Source organism: Phycodurus eques, chromosome 5 (assembly GCF_024500275.1).
Source record: "Phycodurus eques isolate BA_2022a chromosome 5, UOR_Pequ_1.1, whole genome shotgun sequence".
NCBI lineage: Eukaryota > Metazoa > Chordata > Actinopteri > Syngnathiformes > Syngnathidae > Phycodurus > Phycodurus eques.
In genome coordinates this window covers 4694615-4718758 of record NC_084529.1, presented here as the reverse complement: position 1 = coordinate 4718758, position 24144 = coordinate 4694615, and the positions used below count along the sequence as shown (strand labels likewise).

Sequence of the window (24144 nt, the reverse complement as noted above, 5' to 3'; positions counted from 1 at the left end):
CTCATGAACCCCAAGTGACATTCAGATGTTCTAGTAGGCTTTTTCGGACATGTTTTGGTTTTCAAGCGTAAAAAAAAATGTATTGCACTTTATTAAAAATTGGAATAAAAATGAAAGAAGTCACTACAAATGTGTAGAGAAACGTATGTTTACGTTTTCCTCTTTTGCTGATCGCGTAGTAACAGCATCGCGCGACGAGTGTTCATAGAGGGCTCCAAATCAATTAGGAGAGCATCTGCACCGCGGTATCAAAAAGCTTCCGAGGTGGTAACGCTCCAACCGGCCTCCGCGCGTTTTTGCGTGGACTCTCCTCGGTAGTGTATTTCCCTCACACACTCGGTCCACAAATATCCGCAGGTGATAACGAGCGGCGCTCGTGTGGCAGCCGGGCGCCGCGCAGGCGGGTGGGAGGTGCTAATTAACGGCTCTTTTCGCCATATTTCGAGCCTTCTCGTGATTGCTGTCTCTTGGCGCGGCGCTCTTCTCACTTTTATTCTTTTCTGCCTGTATCTATTTTCAAGTGTTTTTGTCATTTCGCTCCTTCTGGATTTGTGTCCTCTACGCTCTCTCTCACTCTGTTTTGGGTGATATTTTTCGGCCAAATCCGCTCAAACTTGCGTTTCATTATCCTCACAAAAAGATCCACGGTAGAAAATGAAAATCGACTTGTTTGAAAAATCTATTTACAGTGTTGACTGTGTTTTTCTATTCGATTAAACAATGGAATTATTCATTTCGAAATATGGGATAGCTGCAGCTCTAAATTCTTGTGTTGTGATGATGTGTATGATGTACATATTAATTATAACATCATTGTTTTAGGTACCGGCCCCGTCCTAGTGGAATTAAAAGGGAAGAAGCATTTTGTCACAATCAATGATCATTCCTCCTTTCAGGCCGCGGCGACAAACGGTGCTGTAAAATTCAATCGCCGCCCGCGGGAAGATATTTCATAACCGCAATATTAGAGCTTGAAAGGAGAAGAAGTGCGATACCATCAAAATGTTGAGTAATAATTTAAGAGGACGACGACAGTTGAGCGATGATACCCGCGAGAGTTCTTGGAGCGCGCATACGTGGCGACCTCCGATTTAGTAATCGTATTTTTTGCCTTGCGTGAGTCCTATTTTGTTGGATTCCATCACTTGTTATCGATGCAGTGTAATGCGTACATACGAATCTAATACGTTAGCTAGTCTGTCTACGTGTTGCTCCACCGTTTGTGTTCAAAATAACTATTGCTTATAGCTGTAACACAGATGCTATTTGTTAGCCCGTCTGAAATAAACAATCATCAGCGATCGATGTCCACCAACAACCCCCCCCCCAGGTGCCCCACCCGCCCTTTGCACGCCGCTTTCTGCGGCGATTAAAGATTAAAGCGGCGGGCCGGAAGCTTTTCAGCCACGTCTCTTTGATTTATTAAAAGATAAGCAGCTCAGATCCGAATCCGCGCTTGCTTGCTCTTTTGCGACGTCCTTGGGATCGAAACGACGGCGTGCGATGCCGAAAGTGGCTCCGACCACCTTCTACTACACATCAATATTTATTCACTGGCACTACAATTACTTATCCTTTTTCGCTAGTAGTCGTGTGGCTCCTGCTGCTTATTTTTGACGTGCAAAGGACCAACTGCTTGTCCTCATTTGTGTGGCGGGTGAACGGCAGTCCATCTTGGTTGACTCTCTCCATTTCGTAGCATTTCTCCCGGCAACAACCTCGTATGACAAAGGGACAAGGACCTAATTATCTTGTCTTGTAATCCGCGCAGCGATATCTCCTCATTTCATGTTGAGAACGCACAAAGTGCCTTTTACAAGGCCACGTGGAGGGTAAAATATGAAAATGACCTGAAGTCGCGTGTCCGTCTCCATCCGTCTCGATGTCTCATTAACCGCCAGCTTTGGGCTCATCGGCGGCTAATTGTGTTATCAACGCGTGTGATCGCGTAAACACAGGAAATGACGTTTGTTTGCGCTTGTTTGCCATGCTGACTCGGCAATGATTTTTCCAGAATTTCCTTTTCCTTCGACTTGATGGCGCTGCGGACTAGTGGTTTGCACGTCTGCCTCAATTCTGAGGGTCGGGCTTTCAATCTCTGCTCATGCCTTTCTGTGTGTTGGAAACAAAAGATACAAATATTTTAAAAGACCAAGTATTTTTTTAAGCACCTTTTCTTACTCTCGCTGTTAAGAAATGGGACTCTATCGCATAACCCTGGCTTAATGCTAACATACAATGTGAAACACCACAGGTGGGCTAACTGAATTAGCATCGATGTTACGGTAAGTATAAACCTCCAAACAAGTGCTACTTGTTTACAATACTCACAGGCATATGTTCTCTCTGCCTGGTCGGAACAACAATTATTACTGGAGCGTTCACAAGTTGGGGACCTTCTCTGCTTCTTCTTCTTGCTTCTTAATTATGCTGCATCTCTTCCAGTAGAGCTCAGTGCTGCCCATTGTGCATTGTGGCACAATATGATACTACACTGTAGTTGCAGAACTCTTTGGACTTGCCTGTGAAAAAAAAAAAAAACATTAAAAAAATTTACTGCAGCAGATATAACATTGAGCAAACAGCAATATTTCAGAACTACCTGAATATCCTGACGTACACTCGAAATGTTTTTCTTGTTTGCGAGGGGGTCCTAGCATCAACGTCACAGTATTTTTAAACCTTTAAGCAACTTATACTTGAACACAAACAATAGCAACACGTCCAAACAGAGCATACAAGAGTCACAGGCATACTGTATATTCTTTATCCGCTGAGAAAAGCTACTAATATTACTGCAGCTTAGTTGAGGCGGTCTTCTTCTGTGTTTCATCGTCAAATCTGTGTCGTATTGCAGTGTGTATTATACTGCCCCCCGGTGGCCAATGCGGACAGACCAGAAGGTGCCCCACAATGGCTGTTGAACAAACTGTTTAATTCTTTACATTCTGTTTGATTCATATGACTATTATATTGTTTTTATTATTTAAAAAAAAAAAAAAAAAAAACGCTATTTTTGTTGTTGTTTTTTTCGGGGGGCTGCGACAAATGAATGGGATTTCCTTTCATTTCAAATGGGGGAAAATGATTTAAGAAATGCTTGGGTTTAGTTACAGGCGTAGTCACGGAATGTATTCAAAACAGCACTCAGAAACACTATAGACCACAATAATTGGTTGTCAATCATTTTCTCTGTAAAGGCACTCCCCCCCCCATCAAGCTCTTGTATTACATGTAATTAAATTGTGCTTGTGTTTACACAGCATTGTATGTTGGCTTCAGTGGAAGAGATCCTGGTTGATAACTGACACCCTTAATAAGATCAGCGCATCTCCAACAGCCTCCTCACGAGGTTATTTTTGTCCTCCCAGCATTTCCAAACCCAAATGCGCTCATCTTCCGTTGCTATACAAATTTAGCGAGTCGCCACTTGTTGCCAAATGACTCTTGAATGATGAATAAATGCGCCTTCGTTTCGTGTTCGACTTCTTAAATCAAGCGCCTCGCTAAGCGGTTGATTAAAAAGGTCTCGCGCTTTGATATAAAATCAGCCACCTGGGAAGTGAGTCAGCCCCCCGGACCCAGCTGGGCCCGCATCTGTCTGCACCCAGTCGGCACGTATGCGACATAACGCGAAGCTTTTATCCCGCTCTCGTTTCTGCGTTATCGAGCCGTCACGGCAAAGTGTAAATTCTATCAGCGGGGGTTTATTCCGTTGGCTCTGCCGTCTGCTCAAACCTGAGAGAAGACGACGAAGGGAACAGAAAAGGATATTTCCACGCCTTTCTCACCACGTCCGCACACCATCCAATTAAGACTATGAGACGCACGGCAGAGGTTGGTAACACTGGCAGCACGACGACATTATACTGTCGGGGTCACTTCATCATTATCGGACACACAACGTCCGCTTCCCTCAAAAAATATCGGTTTGACATTTTTGCTGTAGAGTGAAAACATTTGACATCAAATGATGATATTGCATATAGTTGTATTGTATAGTGATGATTTACATTTAGTGGGATTCATAATGCCCAACTCCTCTCTGAGCTCATCAGTGACTGTGATTACTGTTATATTGTCTGTCTACATGTTGTTGCTGAACCATTTGTCTTCAATCTGTTGCTTCGAGGGTTAAAGCGCCGCAACATAGATGCTAATTAGCGTTGCATTAAGTGAGCGGAGGGCTTCTTCATTGAGTTGTTTGGCTCTGTTGAAATACACAAAGTGTAATTCTCTTTGTTTTATGTTGAACTTGACTGCAAACCTCAACTGGGAGTGGCATTAAATAGCCACTTTTTCTTTCAAAATTGTTCACTATTTGCCAAACTGCTGCTGATTGTATAGTGTGAGTTGAGTTCATGGCCACCATGTTGCGCTCGTATCTCAAGTCTGCAGTGGCAAGTCAAAGCGAAACAATCGGGCCAAAGACAGCTCGTATCTCATAAGAGTTGAAACACAAGAGCCGCAAACATCATAGAGAGAAAAAAAATAGAGCCACGCCTACTAGCAGACTGCCTATCACGGCATTGTTCAATGGTGCATTTTCCTAACCTTGCAAAACTAAGCAACTACAAAATTGTTATTTGAATAAGCGAGGGTAATTTGTGATGATTATCGCAGCTCAACATGTTTGGATATTTGTGGTATGCACCAGGGGTCGATATTGGGGCCCACATTATTCATACATTATCAATGAAATAATGTACCTTTAACAATGAATCTGGTACTTTTTTTCTGACGACATAAGCATTTTTTGTTTAGGTGATGATCTAAGATAATTGCAGCAAACAATAGAATAGAATAGAATTGAATAGAATAGAATGAACATGTTTCAAATGTGGTTTGATTATAATAAAACTATCACTAAATGTGAACAAAATGTATATTTGAAAATTACACAATAGATAATCCTGATACGGATGGATGGATGGACTGTAATTCTTGATTATTCATTTATCTTGCGCAATGGTGAAGGGATATGATCTAATTAATTTCTTCCTACTCCTTTTCGGGCTAGCCGGACATGATATTTCATTTTGGGATGTTTATATTGTAGATTTTTTTCTCAGTTCTTGTTTTGTATGGACTGCATATTTAAAATAAACTTTAATTAATCAATGAAAAACTCATCACTCGTCACCTATGCTGTCCAACACGGCTACGGCCGTTATTTCTCATCGACTGACTGATATTACAGCTTCAGTTGCGCTTGAAAGTGAGCGTAAAATAAGACGAGTAGATGATAATGATTTGTTGGTCGTAATCAAGTGGGTCAGCCACAACGTGCTTGCGTTTTAGATGCTCGTGTATCACTGTCATGCCGCCATGAAAGGCAAGTTCTGTTTTGCAGGTTTTGCATCGCATCTGAATTTGTGGGTGAAATGCTCAAACTTTTAGGCTCCGTTGCCAACGCCACTTAGCCATGATACAGATCGAGCCAGCGTTTCTGGTTACGTCACGGCCAATCCGGACTACCACTACTGCGCATGTGCGTCAAGTACAGATGGCAGACAATGCTGATGCAGACCTGAGATTAAAAAAAAACGAAGCTTCAAAAATCAGATGACATTGATTGTTAAATTGTTGACGATTTTGTTTGTGATCTAACTTTTTCCCTACCTCAAAAGCTATTATCAATGGTACAGTACAGGAAATCATACAAGGAAAAAGGTTAGCTAAGAAGTGGGACACTGAGAGGGTTGAGGAGAGGCGAAAGGAATACATTGAGATGCGACATAGGGCAAAGGAAGAAGTGGCAAAGGACAAACAAGAGACATGATGGCATGTATGCCAGGTTGGACACTAAAGAAGGAGAAAAGGATCTATACAGGTTGGCCAGACAGCGGGATAGCGATGGGAAGGATGTGCTGCTGGTTAGGGTGACTAAGGATAGAGATGGAACTATGTTGACTGGTGCCAGTAGTGTGCTAGCTAGATGGAAAGAATACTTCGAGGAGTTGATGAGTGAGGAAAATGAGAGAGAAGGGAGAGTCGAGGAGGCAAGTGTGGTGGACCAGGAAGTGGCAATGATTAGTAAGGGGGGGGAGTGAGAAAGGCATTAAACAAGGGTGAAAAATGGAAAGGCACCTGGTCCTGACGACATTCCTGTGGAGGTATGGAAGCGTCTAGGAGAGGTGGCTGGGGAGTTGTTGACCAGCTTTGTTCAATAGAATTCAAGCAACGACACCATCACATTACTGGATGTGTACATCTGTATGCCGTGTGTGTATATTGAGTGCCTGTTTGCAACGTGTGTGACTTTGTGGGTGTCCATCTGTGTGTGTGTGTGTGTTTTGGTGTCTTTATGTGCTTGAGTTTGTCTAGTGCAGGAGCATTTACTTGTTCTCCCCGAAATCAATTGTCGAGACTTTCTTTTGACTTTATTGAGAACACTTCATACATGAAAATGCTGAACACAGGTCAAAGGTTAGCGTGAGAAATATAGGATAGCAGATGGATGAAGAGGAGGAAACGGCGAGCATGAAACCGCTGCAGGAAGGCGTCGGCCGCCGTCGGGCTCGCTCACGCAAAGAGCACCAAGGAAGACGGTGACCGCCGCCAGCGGGAGTAGGTCGCCCGCGCCGTCGGCTTGGCCGCGTTACACAAGTCTCGGTCATCGCAACAATTGGCTTTGTCTTTACATTCTGTCACCTTGGTGATCTTTCCATCATCTGTAAGGAGTCATTAAAAGAAAGATTTTAAGGAGGCATTGGGTCACCTGATCTCCAGGCATCGGGTCACGCCAAACCTACTGTTTTCTCGTTTTGTTTGTTCTTTTGTGTACATCCTTCACACCGCTGCCTTGTGGGCACGTCTTTTGAGTGCCTGACGAATCTCGCAGGCCTCTCCCACCAGCGCACTTGTAGCATTTCAAATCTGAGACACAAAAGATTCCTCGTTGAATTCCTTCCACGAGAAGGCTTGCTCGGCCTCGGGAGGCGGCTTCTCATCCTACTCGCTGTTGTCGTCATTCTTATTTCTGGCTGTATCGCCATCGTTCTTACGAGTCTCTTTTGCTGGGTTTCGAGTCGTGGCGGCTGCAATACAAATGTCTGCGGCACAGCGGGCGACGCTGTCTTCGGGCACATTTCCCGGCAGTCGTTTCGCAGCCCGTCCCGGTTATCTTGGTTGCATCGGCATCTGTCAGGCATCATTAAAAAGAACATTTTTTTAGCTGTCCCATCAGCAGGCATCGGGTGGAGCAGAGCCTACCCTTTCTTCCAGTGAAACATTCAGTCACACGTTTCCTTGCTTTTGCGGCCACTTGTCTCCCGTCTCTCCTTCGCCAGCGGCTTTTTGCAGTTCTAGTTTGTTTAGAATGTGTAGAAAGACACAAAACAAGTTGACACTTGTGTTGACTTTCCAGGTCGCGCAGGAAGAGCAAAACAGATCCGCTGTAAAAACGGACTCAAAATGTATAAATTGTACAAAGAATAGCAGGACTATTACATTTATTTATTACAGGTCTGTTACTAAATACAGAAAAACGGACGCCATTTTCTTCCCATTTTTTGGGTACCCGGAAATCGGGTGTGTGAATTTAGCTGAAGTCCAACCAAATCGTTTTTTTCTCATTATTGTTTCAGGAAATACTTATTCTTTTCAGATTACATTGCTGGGAAATCCGTTTAAAAATGTTTCAATTTTACAATTCGGTTGACATTCACGCTAGAAACCTTAAATGTCCTTAATTCACTATTATTCTTGTTTTCTGTGAAGTTTGAAGTAACTCATTACATTTCTGTCTTAACCAGTTAGAAACATTCGGGCGTTTTGTTTATTCTCTGTCTAGTCTATTCTTCACTACGTTATTCGTATTGGAGATGAGCATTTTGAGAGTAAATTATAAAATTGTAAACAAAAATTACAGGATTATTGCATTCACCTATTATGTGCCTCAACAAAATAAATGATTGCATACCTGCTATTGATGGATGATTATGATGATAATTTTGACAGTGATCAGAAACATAAATTGTCAAGATAGTTGCAGGGCTATTACATTTTCAACTAAAATGTTGTGTCATTTGTGTGTCGTTGTGTCGCTACCGATCAACGCAAACTAGAACTAGTAGACATTCCAACAGCTTCTTCCCTCTTGCGATCAACTTCTTAAACACCTAACCTATAATTCCATTACAACAAGCTGGCAATTTTTTGACTTGAGTTCGTTGTCACATTTCTGTGGGGCCAATTATGTATTACTCGTGCACTCACTGTAGTTGTCTCGCCATGCTGCACTATTTGCATATACTGGCCACTCATGCCAGAGTAGCATCTGCTCCATTTGCACACTGATTGAGGAGTATCTGTAACATTTGCACAACCGACATTGTCCCAGATGATCGCACTAACTCGTCACTTTAAACCGCATACACTCCTTGAAGTCTCAGCGCCCTTTGCACAATGGTCATTGCACCGGACTATTGCAATATTAGTCGTTCGAACTGCTCTAAGTGCTAGAGGACTCTGCATCTTTTTGCACAATTGTTTTTTGTCAATGTCTTTATGTCCCCAAAGTGTTCTGTAAATTGACTTTTTGTTGTACTAGAGCGGCTCCAACTACCGGAGACAAATTCCTTGTGTGTTTTGGACATACTTGGCAAATAAAGATGATTTTGATTCTGATTTCCAATGACACTTCCAGTTGCATCCCTTCAAATTTGCTTTTTCTCACCCAAACGTCTGCCCGCTCACGTTGATCAAGTTTGCAAAGTTGAGTCGTTACCTGCTGGGAACAAGATCATATATAGGAGCAGCAGTCGCAACCGGAATTTGCACTTCATCCTGCTGCTTCTGGAGAGAAGAAAATCGGGAGTTCAGCCTAGCAGATCTTCGCTGCAATGTCTTTCCGATGACCGCTGTTTGCGTTCGCTGCAAAGTGAGCCTACTGCCACTACTTACCGTAGCGTAACGTGCTAGAGTTGAGTCCTTACAGGGTGGGCGACTACAACGTCATCATCGAGTAGCAGCACTCTTACATGTCAGGGTCCAGTCTTTATGATGTGGCGCAAACACAGCGTGATGCTAACGTGATCACAAAGTATCAACGCGGTTCTGCATCGGAGTCAGGTCCTGATGAGGTGGTTAAAACACAAGTGTGACAACTACATGATCAGTGGTGCAGGTCAGAGACATTGTGTCGTTACAAGGTGGCGAAAACGGCGCAACGCTAATGTGATCATGAAGTATCAACGCAGTTATGCGTCACAGTGGAGTCATTATCAGGTGCATTGACGATGACTCACTACGTCCGTGTCGCTGCCTTGAAGTTGATGGGAATTTAGCAGCAAACATGGAAACAAAATTCAGCTCGGCGCCGTAGGTTCATTCGAGGGTCATTTGTCCAGGATTCCCGTGCACACAACCGCCCCCTGCTGGCCAGAACCTTGACTGTCATTTCAACTCCTTGTGAAGCAACCTTTTTCGCTGTCCCCAATAACCCGGCAACTATGTAAGAACGCCATCTGAAGCTTCGTATTCAATAAAGCCTTTTACTTCGACGCTCCTGTCAATCGTTCACTCGTGTCTACAACTTCGTCGGTGAAAATAAAAGTCTGGACGCTCCTTTTGGTCTTGTTCACAGTTTGTTTCCGAATCAAAGCAACGATCCAAAAGGAGTCCATTGTGACAAAAAAAAACAAAGAGCGAGCCTCATAGAACAACACAAATAAGAAACATGGCACGATGACAAGAGAGCGGTGACAAAACATTGCCTGACCGCGTGACTTCCCGGTAACCACACAGATCCTTCCGCATTGAAGGCGATTAAATAGCTCCATACGGCCACCAGAAAGCCATTTTGCGTATTACGAAAGCTATAGGAAATGTTACACTCGTTATATTACCCACACACGTGCGTGTGTGCGTGCGTGCGAGCGTGCGAGCGCCCGGCTGCTGGCTGTCTCGCTCAATTACTGCTTAAAGTGCTGGTAATTTGGGAGTCTTGATTGAGGCGCAGCTTGTGATTTCGGAGGCAGCCAACAGCTATCATCTCCCCGGCTCACTTTCGCGCCTTCCGCTCTCATTGTTCCTTTTACTCATCCCTCTTTTGACTCCTCTATCCAGCCATTTTCTTCAAAGGGAAAAGAGTCATTCGAGGGCACTCGTTGAAAAACGTAGCGAGGAAATACTGATAAAATGACTCTCGTGGATTACAGTAATCTCCCCGTTATTGGCGGGGGGGGGGGACAGTAAATGTCACCACGACTACTCTGTGTCGTTGACGAACCTCTTTTATAATTGCCTATAGGTGCCACAAGGTGGCACCAAAGCATGACTTTTCTATTACACAAAACTTTGGCGCCACCTTATGGCATCGTAAACAAAAATTCTAAAAAAAATAGTTTTTGGGTGATAATCATCGTCCGGCCATCCATCCAACAACTTTTTTATGGCGCTTGTCCTCATTAGGGTCCAGGTGAGCATGAGCCTCCCCCAGCTGACATTAAAGTTACAAAAAATAAAATAAAATTCAATCATTTCGGTATCCTTTTTTTCATCCAATACATAGAAAAATAAATGAGTAATGACTTACTTTTGGCGTTCCTGTGGCCTGCAGAGGTGAAAATCCAGGGACATGACTAAAGTGTGAATTTAAACGACATTCTGTTTTGTTTTTGTAAAGAAAATAAACAAAAAGGATACTTGGGATAAAGAGTAGCACTAATGTGTGTGACTGCGTGTGTGAGAAAAAAAATATTTGAGTTCGTTTTATCGTAGAGTCGTACGTTTTATTTCAAACAAACATCCAAATTGGCACCCCTAAAAATGTCAATCAAATTTCAAATAGGTGATAAATTACAAGGCAGTCTAAATCAGGCACCTAATTGACCTGGAGAAAACCCACGCAAGCACTGGGAGAACACCTCCACCTCCACACAGGAAGGCCGGAGATCGGATTCAAATCCAGAACCTCAGAAATGTGAAGCATGCTGTCTAACCACTAGCCCGTATACCTTTTTATTATGATCTTTACGTCATTCTACCGGCGGCAAGGTGGGGTATATACATACGGTCAACGGATCTGGTTCGCCGTCGAGAGATTCTGGGTTTGAATCTCGACTTAAGGCCCTCCTGTGTGTGTCACCCGTGACCTCGGCGAGGGTAAGCTCTTTGGGAAACAGATTTTCCGCAATTCAATTTGTCTTCTTCCAAAAACAAACTTATTTTCCAAGATTAACCAATCATTGTATCCAATTTTTCTCCCGGCAGTGATCACGTCCGAGGGATTTTAATGAACACAAAGGTCAAGTCAGACGCCGCCGTCGGTTAACACGCAGCGATGAGCGCACGGTTCAATAAATGAATTTGCAAAATGCCAACATCATTTATTACCGTCGGGGGGGGGGCAAACCGTCTCGTTACGGCATCGCTAATGAGAAGATGCTAAATATAGTTTGCAGCATATTTACACGCAACCCGATGGCAAAACGTGGCCTAGTTAACCTCACACTGCTTTCGGACTACAGTGAACCCACGGGGCGGGGGGCCGGAGGGGGGGGGGGGGGGGGGGGGGGGGGTGGGGGCAATCCCTCCGGCGCCCTTTATATAAGAAATCCAGCCATATAATTACAACAGTGTGTTAGCTTCATGCTAGCATGTCATGTGAAATACAGTAGCACGGAAATTAGCATTGATCTTATGGTAATTCTTAACCTTGAAACAGCTGCTACATTAAAATACATTTTCATTTTTTCATTTTCCGTTCATTTTAATTGAAGAAAAAAAAAAAAAAAACTATATATTTGAAAAACAAATTCCGCGAGCTCAATGCTAGCAAACTGTATCATGTGAAATGCCATAGAAAGGCTAACATAAATGAGCATAGATGTGACAGTTATTGTAAACCGCGTAACATATTTTTGATCCTGGAAGTAAAATGAAAGCTGAGCTTGTTGGCGAGTATGTGGGCTTCTGATCATGAATAATTAATGACTCAGGAAAGCTATCGAGACTGCTGTGAGCCAAATGTTCTTCCAAATAACAGTACTCATCCACCAGAATATTAGCTACACATGCATAATTGTTGCTAACTTTTTTTTGTAATACTCAAGAATCCCCCCCAGAATATTAACACTGTTTTCTTATCAAATTGAGCCTTTTTTCTTGTAATATTGACCGTTTTTTTTTTTGGTAATATTACAAATTTAGTCACGTAAAAGTCACTTTTTTTCACGTACATTTTTTTTTCTTATTGTAATATTACCACTTTTGTCCTCTTGTATTGTAGCTTTATTGTTGCAATATTCTGACTGTGCGTAAAATTGTTTCTTGTAAAGTTGAGGCGTTTTTTTTTAATTGTAATATTTAAAAAAAAAAATCCCTCCATATTACAAATTAATCATCTAAAATTCTGACTCTTTATGTCATTAGATTTTTTTTAAATTATTATTTATTGTAATGGTACAACTTTATTTTTCTCATAATACAACTTTTGGCCCACATTTTTTGTCCAGGCCAGTTTCACAAGTTTAGTTTTTTAAAAAAGAATTCCATTCAACCACAATTCAAAAGCAATGCCTGATTTTCATTGGTTCATTTTCACACCATTTTTATTTATTATTATTTCTGTCAGATTCAAGTTCTTTTTTTTTTTTTTTTTTTGTGACCACTGCGGGTTTTTCTTTCATTACCAACAATCCTGCCACGTGTATATTTATAATGCACACTACCTGCAACATTGCGGCTAAAAAAAAAAAAAAATGAAAACAATTTTAGACAAACTTTTGTGTTCAATGGTCAGCTCGTTTATGTATTCAGCGTGCTATGTCCTGTGTTTATATTTTATTGTTTTTCTTTTTGGTCATTTTAATAGTGTCATCATTTTTTTTTTTTTTAATTCTGTGTCACTTTCATAGAAAATAGATGGATGTCCCTAATGAGGTGGTCTGTGGGTCTCTTCCCACGTGACAGCACAAGGGACTGGATATGGATTACAAATAGTCATGGGCAGTGGTGCAGCGCCTCAAATAGTCCATAAAGTATTCAAGTGGGTTCATTTGGGGAGCGCTGTGTTTCCGATATGGGCTATAATTAGATTTGTGCGCTCGAAAGGCTCCCGGGGTGTTGATCATTGTTTTTTTGTTTTGTTTGTTTTTTTTCATGAGATGCGCAGACCCATGACTCTCGCCCTCGCAGACTCCGCGTGTTGCTATTTTCAGAGCTGTGATGGAAGCCGGCAAGTTGGCAACTTTTGATTGGGTGCAAAGTGATGATTGATGGTATTGATCTCACTAACAAGTGCAGTCGTCTGATATCAATTACTTGACTTGAGCATGGAAATTGAAGTGTGTGCGCCCTCTGCCTGTTGCAAAGTGAATGATAGTTTGATGCAAGGAAGAGCTACATTTAAAACCTAAATTCTCATATGCGTTCCATGAAATTGTATTCGTATATTTCCAACATTTTGTAACGAAAATAACATTTTTGTTGGACGTCTGCATTTCACGTCGTCCGAATGGTCACACATTAATAACCACAATCTTATACATCTCATTGACAATCTCCAGTGAGTATGATGTATTTCTGTATCTTTAATTGCATCAAGAAAAATAATACCAATAGATTATGCATTTGTAATTCAAAATTCGTCTCCTTGTGGTGACTAACAAACACAACAAACAGAGAATGAGAGGCCCTCACGGGAAAGCACAAAACACACAGCAGAGACGATATGAGTTTTAAAAAAAAAAAAAAAAAGTATTTATAATATGATACAAGGATATTCTGTGCAATTGTGGGCTGTGAAACCTGTACATTATGAACATTGTTGCAACCTGAAAGCAAGAGCGTGGCCGCAAAAAAAAAAAAAAAAAGCTCCGCTACACAAATGAGATTCCTGCACGAGAATACAAAGGCCGTATAGCTCAAGATTACATATTTATATCGTGATATAAAGTGCAATAGGAATGAACACTGGCAGCGAAAAGGCCTGAAGTGCTCGGTGACTTGAGTGTAAACTGATCACGGATCAACGTATGGCAGAAGTCTATTAAGACTGAGTTGGCTACACATCCCAGGGAGATTTGATAAGCTTGACTGTATCAAGCGCGATGAAAAGCTATGAAAGGGTTATTAGCATTTCTGTGCAATATACTGAAAATATCGCCGACAGCTGAGTGAGAAACGTCTCCACGAGATCTCCTTTTATACAATTATAAATAGGTGTGTTGACTTTTGCTGCACTGAAGCATACATAGCACCACAGGCTCAATTTCCGTACGAAATAAAACGAGGAGGTTCGTTCCTACCAAAAGAGGAATACAAAGTCCTTTGCATTAGCGATAGAGTAAGAAAATACACGCACTTGGTTAGTGACGAAACGGGCTTTTCCCCTTCTGTATAAAGGTTACAAAAGCTGGTGAGGTCGGCCCCCCTCGCCGTCGGCTGTCGAGAGTACAGGAGAGCGAAAAAAGAGCGAGGCGTCCGCGCAGGTGGATTCTTTTTAAGGCTGCTGGGAACCCTGTTGAGATGACGGGACAGGAAGCCAGCGTCAGACACGCACACGAATACACGCAAATTGAAATGAATCGAAATGCCATTCCTGTCCCCCAAAAAGCCAACACCTTTTCTTTCCCACCTTTTTAATTCAACGACAAATATGAGTGACCGATTTAAAAGTTTCTCACGCACTTTGGCACAGAACGTTTCTGCCCAAAAAAAAAAAAGGAAAAAAAAAAAAGAAGCTTCAAGCAGTCAAAACGACACATAAGACAAAGAGAATTACACGCTGTGTATTTCAAACATTTGCCTTATGACTCGCCGCTAGCTTAATGCTAAAAAAATGCAAATGCAAAACTCCATAGATTGGGGGGGAGCATCAGCGTTGCAGTGCTATAAACCTTTAAACAACGGATAGACCAGGCCGGACCGTGAATAGGAAAAATCCGCGGATAATTGACGCCCATTATAATGATTGATTTTTTTTTTTTTTTTTGACTCCCAAAACATTTTTGAATTCGCCGGGGATAAACCACCAATGGGTGATTTGAGGGTTGGTTCCTTGCAAAAAGAAAAAAAACTAATTGAAAAATGTGGTGGCTAAGGCACGCACGCTACAAGGAGCAACACAGTGTCCATTGAATTGCAGCACAAAGGTGTGTGGGGAAAAAAAAAAAAAGTTTCTTTCAACGCAGTACAATATTACCGCCTGCTAATTTTCTTCTTGAAACCAACTGACGACGACCGTGGCTCTCCTCGGCAACGTGGCCTAATTTGACCAAGCGACGGCTTGTCGTCTGGGGCCCCGCCGGCTAAATCAACGTACCGCCGCAGCACTACGGAATTTGGTCGGGCGCGCTTACCGAGTTGGTTCTTTTCCGCTTCCAGCAGTCGGGATTGAGGCGCTTCTGCTCCTCGGCCAGAGCCTTGGCCTCCGTGGTGTACAGCCGCCGCTCCTCGCTCTTCATCTTCTTCCACTTGTCGCCCAGGATGACACTAATGGCTCTGGAAAAGGAGAGGCCGGGCTCGAGATTTCCACGTACTCATTGGCCACATAAAGGTTACGATCTATACTGTAGAAACATACAATAGCATACAGAAAATCGTAGATGAATCAAAGACGCACCTGTTGTCTTTCCCCGGATACATCTGCGTGTACTCCACTCGGTACTTCTTGGCGAACAGCATGAAGGCGTTCATGGGGCGCTTGCATTTGGTGGGCGCGGCGCCCCCGCCGGCCCCCGGCGCCTGCCCCCTGCCCGACCTGCCGCCCGCCGACTGCGGGGAGCCGGAGCGCTCCAGTTTGTCGCAGTCCGGACTGGCGGCGCCGCAGCCGGACAGGCAGGTCCGGCGCTGGCGGGCCATGCTGCTCAGGACGTACACGGCGGACGAGTCCAGCGGGGTGAAGTCGTAGCTGCGACACACAAATTCACATTTGCCCCTCGTGAGCTATTTCCTAATCGAGCCAGATTTGGACTTTCAAACGACCCTGACAGAAGAAAACGGACGGATAGAAGTTTTTTTTTGATAGGGATGCAACGAAATCAAAGGAATCCACTAATACGACCACTTCATACACTAATTAATAACACTCTCATTCGCTGGGGCCCGCGTCGCTCTCCAGGCTTGGCCCTGCCTTTTTAAAGCCATACACACTCAAAAGTCACAGATACTACAGTAGCGCATGAGGATAGTGGCGCTAAATGGAAAGAAATAATACCTCTCATGCATGTTATTGTTTAATAATGCAAAATCTATTTTGATCCTATTAATTGATGGGGAAGTCGCGATAATAATCGACACTAAAAATATCCGATAGCTGCAGCCATCCTTTTTTCCAGTTTGGGCTCATTCGAGTCAATTCTCAAGTGCGGTTTCCCAACCTTTGCAGTGTTGTTGACATGAGAAATCTCTCAGAACACACCACCGAAGCGAAAGTGTCAAAAACTATGCACATGTAAGTAAGCCCTGTCATATTTGCAGTGCGGCATTCACAAATTCGCCTATTTCCACATTCTTTTTTGCAGCCCACCCTTTTGTGCTCAGGCCAAAGCAATAAGAGTATTTCCTTTGGCGCCATCTGGTGGCAGCATGTTGAAGTGAGGTGAATTTAATTTCGACACAAGTCTGCTATCTTGTGATATCTGCAGACAAACCGTTTTAGGGTGAGCGTCGCTTAGCGAACAGGAAGTAGGAAGTAGCCCGGTGCCATTGCCGCCTGTTTGCGCATAAATTATCTACCACGGAAAGCCTTGGCTTATCTCATAATCAGAATGAGACATGATACGATATGCTCCATATTACTTGAAGCTAACATTTCCATTGTTCAAAATGTTAATGTCACAACATTGCTATCACTTCCCTACCAGACCAGCCTCGTACATCGCATATTTTGGCTAATTTCCCACGGAACTGTGCTTGTGAATCGCTGCTCCAGTAGGGGTTGATGGAAGTACAAGCCCAGGAATTTGCCCAAAATGGCTGCGGCACGTCAAAATGGCTGACTTCCTGTCCACTTTCACAAACGGCTCCTTGAGACTTTTGCCTGCGTCGTGTTATGATAGACATGTCTGGGCAATTTGGCGTCGATCGGCTAATTCTTTCTCACTCTCCAGGGGGCGCTGCGAGTGAGTTTCGGGAACGCCGTCGTATGTCGCGAACATGCAAACTCCGCAGGTACGTACCTTCGAAATGTATCAAAAACGACAGAATCGTCGCATTTAATGGCATCGGGGTGGTTTGGCGGCAGGCACGTGTCGCCCAGCTGCATCTCGTAGCATGGAATCCCATGATGCACCACGGTGAGGCTCGGGTAAAAGGAGGCCCACCCTGACAACGCAACGGACGTGCAGTACAATCATTTCAAAAAAACGTTCCAGACTTTAGCCGTCGGGTCCTGTACCTTTACTTCGGACAAAAAAGGGATGGTCCAATCGGCATTCGGCGGTTAAAAGGCCGTCGTCGGGGGAGCCGGGGTCAAAGGTGAGTTTAAGAACTGCCTGGCTGTAGGACAACGTCTCTTCGTGGCTTATCAGCTTCAACCCCTCGCAGCCAAATCTCTAAAATTGTGGGGAAAAACTTCTCTAACACAACTACTTACTTAAAAGCTCTAAAACTGAAAAAAAAAAAAAAAAACATGACTAAAAATATGACTAAAAGCTGACAAGAATTGGACAAAAGGGGAAAATAAATAAGACAAAAACTGACAACCCTTGGACCCAAAAAATCTGGCAAATATCTAACAAAAAAAGGACACAAAAAAAAACAAAGAAAAAAAAAAATCTGGCAAATATTTTTTCCCCAGAAAGAAACATTGTCTTTATTTAATAAAAAATTCCAATCCAACCTTAAGTGAGGAGGAGGAGGAGGGCGGCATCATGCTGTCATCGTCAGAATCTTCATCGGAATCCCCGAGCTCGTCGGCCTCCTGCCACTCCACGTTTGGACCGCGATGGAAGCGAAGACGGGTTCCTGCAACACACGCGTCCACCAGATTGTGGGGAGAATACACACACATTCAAAGTGTCATGAAGTGCACTTTAAAATACATTTATATTCATATACAGGGGCTTTATGGCGGTCCCGAAATACGCGGTTTACGAACGGCGTGCAATGTAGTTTGCGCCAAGGTGTAAGTAATTGGGCAAAAAAAAAAAAGGGATTGTAAATTAGACAAACATTGACAAACCATGGGAAAAAAACCTGACAAAGATGACCAAAAAAAAAAAAAAAAAAAAAACAGATACAAATCTTATAGAATATTGCAAAAAAATGTAAAAGAGAAAACCTGAATAACCTGACAAAAATTTGGGAAAAAATAGGTCAGACATACCTCGGACAAAAATTTGATAAAAACATACCCAGAAAAAAAAAAAAAAAAAAAAAAAAAACTTTCCTAAATCTGACAAAATTCGTACCATTGTCTGTCAAAAAAAACAAAACGGACACATTTTTTTTTTTAAACTTGACAAAATCTAACAAAAAGCAGACAAAACATTGAACCAAACCCCTGCACTCGACTAAGTAATCACTACCAAAAAGGGGAAAAAAACTACATCTGAAAAAAAATACACCAAAACAATGGTTTAAAAAATAACCTGACAAAAACATCACAAAAATTGGACAAAAAAATAAATACGTGACAAATCGCAAAAATCTGGAAAACAACTGACCACAATATGGCAAAAATCAGGCAAAGGAAAAGCTGACATAGCTGACAATTATGAAAATAATATTTTTATTTTGTTTTCAAAATTGGGAAAGTAAATAGACAAACTGGCAAACCTTGGACAAAGATTTGGCAGAACTTTGACAAACAGAAATCGGAAGAAAAAAAAAACCAGAACAGAAAATACTGACAGAATTTACCCAAAAATACAAAAAAAAAAAAAATGGAAAATGGAAAATAAAGAAATCTGACAAAAAAAACAAGCAAAAAACTGACAAAAAAATGGGGGGAAAAAAATGTCAAAAGATAGCTGGGATAGGCTACGGCAGCCCGCGGCCCTTGGGAGGAGAAGCGGAACGGAAGATGAATGAATGAATGAATGATTGTTTTATATGGAAGGCCTACACATATTTTCCATAAAGATATTCATCGGAGGAGTTGAGACGAACCACCGACCTTTCAGGAAGCAGTGCCAGGCCGTGGAGGGCCACGCGCGAGACCAGGCCATGTCTTCGTCATCAGAGAAGGACGACGACATGGAGAAAACGCCGGACTCGGACTCGCTGCTGGCCTGCCGTGACATCGTCATGACAACCGCCATTAACGAGCGCGGGAGAAACGATTCGGCTTCGACCGCCGCCGTGAAAAGAGCGCGCTCGTTACCCTGACACGCCTGCGCTCCCGGAGGTGACCTCTGGAGGGGCTGGGCGCGCTGCTGGCCAGAGGAGGACGGGCGTAGGAATGTAAACTGTTGCTGGTGCCAAAGATGTGGACTGGAGATGATCTGCGCGTCGAGGGAAGACCACAACAAAGACAAGAAGTTGAAACGATTTCCTCCGTCCCGCGCGCTTACTGTGTACACTGGCCACTTCGTCAGGTACACATGCAGGCTAACGAGAGCCAACAGAAAAGCAAACGCGTTGAAAAAAAGGTCTTCGTACAAACGACAGTGAGTGCCTTGCGATACGAATGCCTCAACTTAAGAGTTGTTGTTGTTTTCTGTGTCCTGAGATACGAGCAAGGACTTGAGATGCGAGTGCGCTTCAGGCCCTCGCCCGCGAGATAGCGGCAGCAAATTCGTGTTGCTTTCCTCGCGGTGGAAGGACAACATCAGTAGGTGGCGCTGAGGTGCCATTAAACTAGTTCGCCAACGGCCAAAAGACTCCGCTGAAGAACAACACCACCAACGGCGAGACATTCAAAACTGTACAAAATGACCGAAAACTGATGACTCCAAGCCCCCCCGCCGGCCCCCCAAAAAACTGTAATGTGAACCTCTTGTGTGGGGCATCTTTGAGCAGCAGCGGGCTCTGAAGACTGGTGGCGATGTTGGCCAGCTCGGCGAGCCAGTTGGTGTCGCCCGAGCCGCTCGTCTCCTGGTGCGACACTCCGGCGCCCACCTGGAACAAGCCGAGCGAGCGGCGGTCCTCTTCCACCGCCTGCAGCTCCGGCATGTCATCTGCACGCATGGCAGGAAGTAAATCGGTATACAATAAAACCTCACGATATCCCGATGTATTTCTTTTTGAATGTTTTTTTTTTTTTTTTTTAGTCTTACCAGGGAAGCTATCAAATTTAGTCGCGCACTCGCGAGTACGGTCGTACGCTTTGTTTGCACGTGTTGCTGCGCCGTGTGTGGTCACGTCGCAGTTGGATAAAGGTTTATATTTACCGTTACATCGATGCTCATTTCTGTTCGCTCGTCTATGGCGTTTTGCACGATATGTTAACATTAAACGAGTATACATTTGTTCGAGAAAATGATATGGTTTGGTTTAAAAGGCTTAACTCTCTTTTGCTGAATGTTCTGTTTTGTACGTGTTGATGCTCCGTTTTTGCATTTTATGTTAGCATTAAGCTAACGAGGCTTTTGGTAGAAATGGCATGGCTTGTTTGAACATTTTTGCTGAAATATACAATGTTTTCCCTGATAGTGATGTTATAGGATCGCCTCCATTTTCTTGACAGCGAGAGAGTGAAAACGGTCACCAAGAAATAAAAAAATTAAAAAAAATAATTAAAAAAAAAAAGTCAGTTTTCATTAGTTTAAATGTGTTTAAAGCAAGCAGGAGAGGTAAAAGTGGAACAAAATGTCTTTTTACATGTCGGATTTTCATCGATTGGAGCGTATCGTTCTCGGTTCACGCCAATGCGATTTGGCGTGCGCGTTACCGTAGTCCATGTGGCAGCCGGGCGAGGAGGGCAGGTCCTCGTTACACTTGAGCGGATCGTACATCTCGTCCATCCGCGCTACGCTGCGTCGACTCCCTTTTTAACTCGCAGGATACGCGCCAACTCACTCCGTCGTCTTGATCCTCATCACATTACCTGCAAAACAAACAAAACAAAATTTAAAAAAAATACACGACAAGATCTAAGTTGTTTTCTTACTCTCATAAAAAAAATGGGTTATTTTTAAGATGCAAAGCTGTATTTTCTTTTGTAAATGTCATATTTTCGTGATAATCATACATTTTCCATTTAAAAAAACAAAAAAATCTATTTTCAAGATTAAAATCATTTCATGAGATAGTCTCATTTTTATATCAGCGGTAGTATTGCGAGAATTCTTTTTTTTTTTAGAAAATAGTTGCATATTTATATCGTAAATTATCTGCATTTGAGAAAAAAAAAGATAAGATGGTTATTTTTCAGATAGTCATATTTTAGTTTGAGTTGTAATATTTGAGAGAAAGTATTTTTTTTGCGGGGGGGAATAAAAACCTTTTCCAGAATAAAGTCATATTTCCAAGGGGGGAAAAAAAAGTTATTTTCTAGATGAAAAGTCATATGGCTTTGAGATTACAGTTGGTACATTATGAGAAGAAAGTGGCATATTTCCAAGATAAAATGTTGCATGTCGTTAGATTAAAGTTATTAATATTTCAAGATAGATAGATATCACTTAAAAAATAATAATAATAACGCCTTTAATGTGATATTATGTTTTTGCAGTGTTGCGCAGGTGTACCTAATGTTGTGGACTTTTGAGGATTTGACAAACGTCTACATAATACATTCGACGTATAAATATGATGGGGGGTGGGGGGGCGGGGGGGGGCATTCCTTTGTCCTTCAATCCCCACGGTGAACGTGGAGGGGCGGTCACGTGACCGTGCGCGCGCAGGCCTTGTTTATAAACTGGCGAGGCACCTTGCGCATGCGCACCAGAGCCCATTCATTCCCAACTGCGCAGCCTTGTCGACAAACTGCTGCCAAAGTGCCTTTTGAAACACTCGCGACAATGCCACACATCCAAACGTAACCGACAATATTTCGTGTCGCGGGACAAAAGAAAAGTGGGCTTCTTCTATGGATGGCTTTTTTTTTTTTTTTTTTTTTTTTTTTTTTTTTTTTTTGCTCCCCACTGTAAACAAAAGAATGTCAACAAGTTGAGACATGACGCAACCTCCGTCTCTCTGTCTCTCTCTGGCCCACTTCCTCGTGACGAATGACATCGGGACGCAGCATTTCAAGCGGGTCCGAGCGATGGCTGTCAGCGACAAAAAAAAAAAAAAAAAAAAAAAAAAAAAAGGGAGAGGGAAAAAAAAAAAAAAAAAAAACGACGGCCAAAGCTGCCGTTCGACGTTCAACAACCGTTTGACAACCTCAATGATTGATCTCGGCGGGGATATAAAGACGTAATCCAAGCATTTCTCCCGTTGAAAATCACTTTTGATCTTTATTTCTTCGCGGGGAAGGAGAAGAAAAGTAGGCGAACGTTGACTTACCAGAGCTGTCGCCATCGAGAAACTCTGTGGCATTCACTCGAGGGCTCGGGTGAGGGTCTCAAACCGACACGTCCGATTGGACAACCGCACTGTCACTCACTCACGCGCGGCGATTCGATTGGCCGCTGAGGTTGGGAAACAACATGAAGGGCGGGCTCTGTTGACGGTCGTCTGATTGGATGAAAGTCCACGCCTGTTACCGCCCACTAACAGCTGACTGCTAATAACATGAACAATATACCCAGTTGTTGTTTTTGTCCCCCCCCCCCCCTTTTTTTATCAGCAATGTTGCAAGTACAGAAACGATTAAAGTACTCAGGTACACTCCACGACATTACAGTGTACTCATTCGCCGGTTAAGAGATACAAATATATACTTATGAGTACGAGTTCATGGGGAAAAGTATGAATGAACGTCTTGGTTGGATTGTATGAAAAAAGACAGAAGACCACCAATATAAAACGACAAAATGAAAAAGTAGCAAGTATGGAGGTAAATGAGCAACCATTCTTGTGCCACGTGACCATGTCAGTTTTTGTGTGTGTGTGTTTTTTTCCCTGAATTTTGTCAGGTTTGTCAGATTTTTGCTGCATTTTTATCAGGATGTTTTGTTTGTTTGATAGTTGTATTTTTCTTTGTCAGATTTCGTGTTTCGATTAAAATTTTCTTCAGACTTTTATCAGTTTTTGTCATGTTTGTTAGATTTTTGCCATATTTTTGTCAGGATTTGTAACTTTTTTCATATTTTTGCCCAAGTTTTGTTGGTACTTTTTGCCTGATTTTTGTAAGGTATGTCAGATTTTTGCCATATTTTTGTCAAATTCTCATTCAACACACACTTGCTTATTTTTGTCTGACTTATGTCAGATTTGTCTTTTTTTTCCAATTATTTATAAATGTTTTAATGTTCAGTATTTGTAATTTTGTTTCAGATTTAGTAATTAGGGTTAGGGTTTGTTCTAGTTTTGTTAGGGTTTTTATTTATTTATTACATTTTTTTTGCTTGATTCCTGTCAGTTTTTTTTCTTTTATTGGATGTCGTCATATTATTATTATGTGTAACTTATATTTTTGTCATGTTTGCCCATATATTGTCAGATTTTGTCCGGGTTTTGCAAGATTTTTGTCAGTTCTTTTTTCGTCAGATTTTTTCAGGTTTGTCAGTTTTTGTTTTGTTTTGTTTTTTTACATCTTTCACGGTTTTTATTTTTTATGCTGTATTTTTTTTGTCAGTTTTTTTTTGCACCATTTTTCTAAGTCTTTGTCAGATTTTTGCCATGTTTTGTCAGGTTTTCATATTATTGGATAGATTGTTTTGGTCAGGTTTTGTACAATTCTGGTGTAGTTTTTGTCAGATTTAAAAACCAAACAAACAGATTTTTTTAATCAGGTTTTGCCAGTTTAAAAAAAACAAAAAAACAAAAAACTTTTGTGCATTTTTTTCCAGATAGTTGTATATCTTTATCTTTAGGTTGTTTTTCGGCACCATCGTAAATAAGCTAACCCCGCTAATTTTTGTATTTATTTTTTTACCCAGTGGTTCCTTTGCTTTCATAGTCATCAATCTCGACAACAATTGTCACAATACACAAACATTGCACATTTTATGTGCAATATTTTCTAATTGTGTGTGTTGTTGACAATACTTGAGAAAAATCAACGCGGGTGACATTTTTGTCACAAAATCACTGATGTTCAAAGTTCCATTTTGAGCTGCCTTGTCTGAAGAGCCAATAGGCTTGGACAACACATGAAACAAATAAATACAAAAGTGTTTTTATTGACATGAGAAGTGGAAC

At 42.2% G+C, this 24144-nt stretch overlaps 1 protein-coding gene across 6 annotated transcripts; it reads right to left on the bottom strand.

Moving 5' to 3' along the window:
* Positions 1-6359: 6359 nt before the first annotated feature.
* Positions 6360-22421, bottom strand: hbp1 (HMG-box transcription factor 1). Of its 6 annotated transcripts, none has more exons than XM_061677107.1 (15): positions 22023-22103; positions 20786-20941; positions 19889-20072; positions 19277-19397; positions 19070-19184; positions 17792-17916; positions 17348-17504; positions 17130-17274; positions 15572-15859; positions 15309-15450; positions 8908-9078; positions 7216-8799; positions 6959-7143; positions 6756-6879; positions 6361-6674 (listed from the first exon to the last, which is right to left on the bottom strand). In XM_061677107.1, the coding sequence occupies exons 2-11, from the start codon at positions 20856-20858 to the stop codon at positions 9040-9042; spliced, it is 1389 nt and encodes a 462-aa protein (XP_061533091.1). In that variant the 5' UTR covers positions 20859-20941; positions 22023-22103; the 3' UTR covers positions 6361-6674; positions 6756-6879; positions 6959-7143; positions 7216-8799; positions 8908-9039. The 6 variants fall into 6 exon arrangements, with proteins under 6 accessions (XP_061533089.1, XP_061533088.1, XP_061533091.1 ...); XM_061677106.1 differs by having other exon boundaries at positions 7008-7143; XM_061677108.1 differs by having other exon boundaries at positions 6368-6674; positions 6756-7143; positions 7216-7307; positions 8732-8799.
* Positions 22422-24144: the final 1723 nt, after the last annotated feature.